Source organism: Stenella coeruleoalba (genome assembly GCF_951394435.1).
Source record: "Stenella coeruleoalba genome assembly, chromosome: 9".
NCBI lineage: Eukaryota > Metazoa > Chordata > Mammalia > Artiodactyla > Delphinidae > Stenella > Stenella coeruleoalba.
In genome coordinates this window covers 78,227,323-78,235,804 of record NC_137155.1, presented here as the reverse complement: position 1 = coordinate 78,235,804, position 8,482 = coordinate 78,227,323, and the positions used below count along the sequence as shown (strand labels likewise).

General features: G+C 44.8%; 1 protein-coding gene across 1 annotated transcript; it reads right to left on the bottom strand.

Moving 5' to 3' along the window:
- Positions 1-415: 415 nt before the first annotated feature.
- Positions 416-7,682, bottom strand: LMOD2 (leiomodin 2; the record flags this gene model as incomplete). The annotated part of the gene is made up of 3 exons (XM_079931806.1): positions 416-477; positions 999-2,336; positions 7,410-7,682. 3 exons carry the CDS (start codon positions 7,680-7,682, stop codon positions 451-453), a joined length of 1,638 nt encoding a protein of 545 aa, XP_079787932.1. The 3' UTR covers positions 416-450.
- Positions 7,683-8,482: the final 800 nt, after the last annotated feature.

The following is an 8,482-nucleotide window of genomic DNA, read 5'->3' as shown; positions in this document are numbered from 1 at the left end:
ATCTTTTGGGGGGGCTGAGAATGTAATATTTTTAATATTTAGCAAGGTTACAAACACACCTGACAGATGTGAATATCAATTTACAAAAAAAAATTAGTTTGTTTAAAAAAAAGAAACGAAAAACTTCAATCCAAATTTATTGGGATTACAAAAATAACAGCACATTTCATTAACTCATTACAGCTCAGAATTACCAACACAGCCAGAGCATGTTTAAATAAACTGCTTCTTGCCAATACAAATCTCATGACATAAAAAAGAAGTTTATTTTCATATTTACAGAAGAAACATGGTGATAGTTTCTTCAAATTCTCTTTGGAATTAATGGGTGAGGCTACTTTTAAAGTCAGAGAACATTTCAAATTAAAGAAGGTATTTTAGAAACATCTCACAATGCATTTTATCTAATACCACTGAATAATTCTGCATCCTCTTCTAAAGATCGGGTTTTTATCGCAGAGCTTCTGGAACTTCCACCTACAAAAATAGGGGATTTTCTTTCAATAAAAACAGTACAAATGATAAAGTGAAAAAAATATCTGTAGAGTATGTCTTTAGCAGTATTCTCCAGGAAGAACTCAGATATAGATTATTGCCCGTTGGTACTCAAATTTTATGTTATAAAGTAGGTTTTAAATCACTTGCAACTCTGTGGTAAAATTTTTGACAAGTGATGAATCTGTTCTGGAATGTAGATGATAATGCCCTGATTCTCTTATTAAGGAAATCGGGATTTTTTTTAGATTGAAGTATCTTAAGATGAGCCTGGCCCTTAAAAGACTGAGATGCCAAGGAGGTGGACCAGGCACATCTCTCAAATGGAAATGTGCTATCTGGTGACCTGCTTCTGAAGCTCCAAATTTGGTCGCCTGCTCTGGCATACTAAAACATTTAAAATATTGATTAAGTATTTGAAAGGCGACTTTGGTACCCTTGTGCGGTGGAGGCCGGCTCCTTTACGAGGTCTGTGCCCCAGGGTCTGCCCTCGGGTTACTTACGCGCCTTAGCTGTCTCATGCTGCTGCCCCGAATAGCTTCCATGAGATTCTCATGAGCTGATCTCTGTGGGGTAGAAGGTCGGGAAGTGTCTTCCATTTTCTTCTCCTGCACTGACCTCAGGGAATTTCTAATTTCCTTTAGGTTACTGTTTGGCTGTTTCTTAGCCTTTTTCCCTTTTTTCTTTTTCTGTCCATTTTGTAAGGCCCGCTGGGCACTCTCCTGCTGTTTGATGACTTCTGCGATGTTCCGTGTGATGAGCTTCTTCTCTGGGGGCGGAGGGGGTGGCGGTGGAGGAGGGGGGGGCGGCAGCCTTTGGGGAGGAAGAGGGGGCGGCGGAGGGGGCGGGGCCACCGGCGATGGAGGACGGCTCCTCACGCTTTGGACTTGCCTGGGGAGTTTGGGGGATGAGCGGGGAGAGTGCCTGGGGGATGCGTGAGGTGAAGAGCCGGGCGTCCCTCTTCGCCAGACTTTGGTCCTAAGGTTGGCTCCCCCATCGTACCCCTCCTGCTGCTTTTGCTCCTGCATCCGCTTCTGCCGCTGTTTATCCATGTTTCTGGTCAAGAGGCTGGTCATGCTCATTCTTGGTCCTGGGAGCTCGAAATGGTAACCCAGCCTCAGCAGCGTGGTGTTCTCCCTCAGCAGCTTGACGATCTCCATCTCCACCTGGCTGCCCATGATGTGCCTTTGGTTGTGGAAGCGCAGCTCGGTGAGCACAGTGTTGTGCTGCAGAGCCCTCATGATGGCCAGGATGCCCTTGCCCGTGATGAAGTTGGACTCGATGTTGACGCTGGTGATGTGGCGGTTGACTTGCAGCATTTCCGCAATGGCGGTGGCCACGCTGTCGTCGGCGTGCGTGTTGGCCAGACTGAAGGTCTTCACCACCGTGTTGGCCTTGAGGGCCTCCGCGAAACGGATGAGGGTCTGCGACGTGATGTTCTCGATATTGTTCAGATTGACTTCCGTGGTGTCAGGGTCGTTGTTTTTCATCTTTTCCAGAGCATCCTCGATCACCGTAGGGTTTCCACAGGGGTGGATGGCAGCCGGGGACTCTGTGTTCCTTCCGCTGTGGCCGTTGGTCAGATGTATGTTTTCAATTTGGCTTTTAAATGTCTCTGGCCTCGAGTTGTCAGAATTGACACTACCGTAATGTACAGATCCATTCATCCCTTTCTCATTTTCAATTGTTCTTTCCTCTCCTTCGCGGTCCTCTTCCTCCTCATCCTCGTCCTCGTCCTCATCCTCGGCCTCCTCTTCCGTATACACCTCTTCAGAAACCTCACTGTTACTTTCAGTAAAGATAAGCTCTTCCTCACTCTCCTCTTTGTCTTCTTCTGCAACCTAAAGAGCATGGTATCCTCATTAAGTTTGTCATTTCTAAGCACATTTTTAAAATTTACGAAAGTAACACATGGTTTTGCAATACATACATGGATCAAATCATCATGTTGTCCGCCTAAAACTCATACAATGTGATATGTCAGTTACATCTCAATAAACTTTTTTAAAAGTAACACACAGCAAGTAACACGGAAGTATATAAGACAAAAAAGTTCATCTCCACCTTCTGAGCTCTCTAGTTTGGGTGACCAAGGTTAATATTTCCTTGCATAGCCCAACAGCTTTTTCTACAAACGTTTCTTTTGTTTTCTGCAAAATAAATATGCAGAATTCAGTTTATTGAATAAAAGTTTGCTATCATCTTACCAGTTGGAACAGATGTGTCGGAACTTCTGCTCTGGAAAGCCCTTGATAAAGTTTTTATTCTCTTGACTACCTCTTCTGAACTACTTGACTCCTAGTCTATTACAGTTTAGCAAATTCAACTGTCACTTAGGGAATCACCCCTCTGTCCTTCCTCATTTCTCCATCCCAAACATACGAGTGACAACGAAAATATACAACAGGTGCATGGGTTCCCTTTCTCAATGTTCAAAAATTCTTCCCCCAATTTGCCTCCTATAGCCTATGTGACAGGAGCCCAGAGCCCTCTGCCCCGTCCTGTCTCAGTGTAGACAGAGGCGGGGCATGTCCCTCTGGGGTAGAGCCTGGCACAGGGACTCAGAGACTCCACAGCGCCTGAAAGCTGAGGCTGTCTCTGTCCTTTCTCTGGGGAAAGAAGCCGAGGGGGCAGGGCTGCTTGTTCAGGGCAGCAGCAGGTCAAAACCCAGCTCTCTGCAGAAACTCAATCAGGTCACCCTTTTCAGCAAATCAGCTTGAAATCTCGCGTTATCACAGGGTTAAATGAGACAGGACTGCAGGAGACACGAGATGGGAAAGATAATCGCCCTTGGCACCAGCTAGATTCCAACCGTAATGTGGAACAGCAGAGAACAGTAGAAAATCTTGAAGCAAGCCACTGCCTCAGCCTGATGGTCTTAAATTAGTTACCAGGTGTTAATTCTGAAAGACTTTCAGGCAAACACAATTTCATCCCATCTTTGTCTTTCCTGTTTACAAGACTCTTTGTACTGAGAAGCTCAGGTGACCCCATCTCTCTTTTTCTTGCTACCTTTTCTGATAAAATAAAAATCTCGAACTTGCTGACAGAGTCCGATTTTCTCTAATGCGATCTTTTTAGTCCGTTATTTTCTCTAAAGTCCTGAGTCGCTTTCCTGTCCCCAAAGCCTTGATTCTTCCCTCCACACTGGAAATGTTTTTGACTCCAGGCCGAGGCGTATGGAATGAGCTTTGGAAAACACTGTGCTGGTCTCCAGGTTTGCTTGCCCAGTTGCTATCACAAAATAGCCTCCAGTTATCCACTTGCTTGGAATAGCAGGCACCACGCGATGGCCTGGGGAAGGGGCCGCTCCTCGGTTGCCTCCTCCAGTCTTGATTTTTTACTCACTTATTCAGGAGGAGGAGGGAGAGTGATACAGTGTGTGTGTGTGTGTGTGTGTGTGTGTGTGTGTGTGTGTGTGTTGTAAGTATATGTTTTTAGCTGTTTCAATATTTGGAAGAAAGGGACCTGTCACAAAATTCAAGGTATACTGCCTGTCATACCACTATTAAATTATAACCTCTAGTTTTTAAAAGAACTTTAGGCTTTATCTGCAAGAGATATTTTCCCCTTAAATGTATCTGGAGAGGTCATATGCGAAACTGTTATCCAGCAATGAGTTGTCCTGTAACATCTAAATGACATTTCCTCCAGAAATGTCTCTGACACCTCCTTAAATTATCCTTGTGATGTGTTCCCACAGTGTTGTACTTCCTCCAATAAAGTACCTATTTAATGATTTGTCATTTTTCTCAAAAGACTGCTTGTGGGGTAAGGAGAAGGATCATGTCTGTTTTGTTCACCTTGCACAGCGCTCAGCACGTAGTAGGGACTCAATAACATTTGTTAACGGAATGGCTCTAAATTGACATTGGTTTTAACAGCCGCTGAGAGAAGGGACAAGGCCTAGGAGAAAACTACTGATGGGGCTGGGGTCGGGGGAAGGTGACCGACCGTCCTGGTTTGCCCAGGACTGAAAGGTATCCCAGGAAGCAGCATTTTTAGTTCTAAAATCTAGATAGTCCCAGACAATCTGAGATGGTTAGTCATCCTGGGTGGGGGACATCTAAGAGAAGAACAGCAGAAGGGAGAAAGGTGTCTAGAGGGGGAGGAAGGAGGATATAAAAACAATCATTGCCTAGTCTCAAAATTATTCTGGCACTTGTACTGACTGCACTGTTCCAGATCACCTATCTGCCACTGCTCTGTAGTTAACCCAGATCCTTGCAGGAATATAGGGGGGGGAAGATGGAGGGGGGGGCATGAGGTGCTGGGGGGCGATGTTGGTACACTTAGGCCATAGATTAGGCAAAAAGAAGAGGGTGTCTAACCATTTCTCCTCATTACCTCCCTGGCACCATTACATGAAAAAGGAGGCTTGGTTCCGTTCTGGTTCTGGTTCTATGCATAAAGAGCGGGTTGATCTTAGACAAATCACTAAACCTCTGTGGAGAGGAGTCTCAAAGAAACTGCAGTAGAGTTGAGTGGTTCTCAAACCAGTGTGTGTCATAACCACCCAGAGGGCTTGTGAGGCCACAGTGCTGGGCCCCATTCCCAGAGCTGCTCATTCAGCAGGTCTGGGGGAGTCCTAGAATTAGGAGTTCTGAGAAGATCCCAGGTGATGCTGATATACCCACATTCTGAGAATCACAGTCTTTGTGCCAACAGAACTTGGTTTGAATTTCAGCTAGACGCTGTTTATCTCAAATGAGTTTCTTCACCTCTCCTAGTCTCAGTTTTCATGTCCAGAAGGTAAGAATTCAGTGAAATAAAATGAATGTACTCATTGGCACCTATGCTTGAAGCCCGGCAGACACTCAAGCTAGGGGAGCTACATCTTTGGGTCGGCAAGGCCTCTTGGAGCTGTTTAATGCAGGATAAGTTTGTGTGAGTCCAGCTGGGCAGAGGCTGTCAGTCCCTAGGGGTTGAACAGGATTTTCATAAGCGTTTACAGAGCCAGGAGGAGCCTAATAATTGTCTCCTTCTCATGGTCCGTACCGGGCTGCTCTTCGCTTACGCTGCCGTCCCCCTCCCCCTCCTACCCACCAGTCAGCTGCTTTGAGCTTTTTCCTGGAGTGGAAATGGATCGACACCCTCCACTGGCAAGCTTCTGCTCAGCGCTCCTTGTGACTCCAGAGACAACTAGCCAGCAGGGAAAGGGTAGCGGGAGAAAAGTTAACTAGCTGAGAAAGGAATCAAAGTTCATCAACATAAAGCCTCTCTAATTGAGCTGATAAGCTATTGGCAGGGATCAGGGATCAGCAAAACCTTTGGCAGGAGCTAGTGGGTTTCATCAACAGCTGACAACAGGCTTTGCCCTTTGTTTTCCACTGATCTCAAGACATTATGCCATTAAAATGCCTTTGCTTGGTCCTTGCTCCAATGGCTATCTGTCCTGGACATTATGAGGCAATTTTAATCTTTTTATTAAGGAACATCTTTAAGAACTGTTAGGAAAATGTCATACTTATATTTGATCAGATTTTGGACACACATTTCCACATCAGAAAAAAAAAGAAAAAAAAGACCTCTGAAAATCATGGTTGTGGAAGAACTGACCAACCCCAATCCTGGCCCATCATGTGTATCCTTCCTTCTCACCACCACCCCACTCCTTCAGCCCCTCATTGCAGGCGGCCACCGTAGCCTTGGCAGCTCCTGGCCTGATCCCAGTGGCCCTTCCTGCGATGATTGACATGGACAAGACTCACACATATCTTGCTAAAAATGTGGCCAACACACCCTATCATCAAGATCATCTAACAGCGCCTAGATTAGTACCATGGAAGTCTCGCCATTGGCTTTGGGCCATTTTGATTTGAGATGATTCCAGTGGAGCACAGAGGTATTAAACTGTTGCTCCTGACCAGTGTTCTTCCACAAATTCAGGAATTTGTTATTTTGACATTCTTATTTTCATTACTACAATATTTTCCCAGAGCCTAGTTTTTTGAACTTCCTTCTGTGAATGATTCATTTGGCAAATTCAAAGTAACTGTTTACAGGTCAGAGAACAAGAGCTTAATAAGTCTGACCTCTAATATAAGCACATTTCCTGGCCTTAGAATCACCATTATAAAATAGAACAGAATCTTAGAGATCATCTACACAGGCATGCTTAACTTGGGTCCTTAGGTGGGTTTCAGGATGTGTGTCATCATTTTGAAATTCTATGTAAAATTTGTGTATGTTTACACAAGCACACGTTCATTTTCTTTAGAAGGTCCATAAGTTATCAAAATCTCAAAAGGGTGTTTGACTCACAAAAGAAACACTGGATCCAATGTCCTCCATCGACAGATGGGAAAAAGAACCCTGCAGAAGCGACTATCTGTTTAAGATCTTAAAAGTTAGGCACAGAGCAGGGAGTAGAAATAAGGTCCCCTGACTCTCTGCCCCATATACTTCTCACCACCCCACACTTCCTGTTGTTGGAAAAAAAAGAATTATTTTTACTATAGTCACATCACAGTCCAAGCAACCAGAGTACACCCTTTCGTCTTTATAGAAGAGAATAAATTTAGTTAACCACTATCTATACACACACACACACATATCTATACACATATATAAATACATCTACATTTCTATTATGCCGCATCCCCAACTTATAACTCAAATGAGACTTATGTTTGGCAAAATATTTAAACCCATGCTTTGCTTGTGAATTATTTTCTTCTTGAAGATCCCATCCTTGTCAATCATGGGACCCCAACTAAGAATTTTACATATAATCCATTGGGTGGCCATAAAAGTTAGATGACTATTTCAGCCTGAGAAGATTTTCAATAGCAGCTACAAGTGGGTTATAAGAAAAGAAAAGTGAGGAGGGCTGAAAAGTTAGAAAAAACAGCTTCCTGGGTTCGGGGTAGGGCCGTGGGAGCAGCTAAAGAAAGAAAAATCTGAGAGCCTACCTTTCCACACTCCCCCAGCCTCTCCTGCTCCAAGAGTTTCTGGGACTCCTTTTCCCAGTAGGCCATCAGTGCCTCTCTGCTGAATGTCCCCGTGGGTGTTTTCTCGGTCAGGCTCTTTTGCCTCATCCCCACGGGAAGGCTGCGATCAGGTTCAATATCTTCCAGCTCCCTCTCTAGCTCCTTCAGCTCCTCGGCTGTCAGGGAAGCCAGGAGTTCATCCTCATCGATGGATTCGTATTTGCTAAGTCCTCTCCTGTAGCCGAAGGTAGACATGGTCCCTGCTCTGTCAGACCCACAAGGAGCTCGGAGCACGAGGCATTCAAGGCAGCCAGCAGCAGGCAGGGGAAACAAGTGGGTAGGCTGGTTAGCAACTGGTGCCTGGAGTGCCTGCGATAGCCTTTTAAGAGTGGTGGTACAGGCTGTGACAATGCAGAGAGGGGTGAAGACATAGGCTGTTTTAAGCATCAGACGTCAGCTAGACATTTGAACACAAAGAATGTCACATCGGTGGTGGATGGAGGTCTCGGAACCAGTGGGGATTATTCACATACTGGCCAGGGACATATTTAGCTGAGCCTGATAGCTCATGAGGACAGGCAGACAGTGCTTCAGATAGGGAGTAGCCCAGTTCTTGCTTTGTATTCAGACAACAAGGGGGTAACATTTATTTTGAAAATGCCTCGCTACCACCACCACTGTCATAAAAAGATTCTTTCCTTATAATCTCCCAGGATAAGAAATGACTGCACATCCCTCTAGTTATTCTGGTTCTCCTAAAAACATACTGTGGGTGGCGTTGATGGGAACAGAAGGCTATAATAATATAGCACTTTCCTATTTACCTTGCATTTTGCAGTTTGCAAAGCACTTGAATGTAATTTTCCTGATCATAAGTCCTGTGAGATGACTTCCATTATCCTCCTTTACAGATTTTGGCAACTGAGGCTCTGAGAAATTAAGTGAAAAAGTTGGACAGCTAGGAGAGATGTAGCTCTCTCCTCTGCACAAAATGGCTTCCTTCTTCTCACCCCTGAATATTAGTAAACAACTAGATTTGCAACTAAAACTCCAAA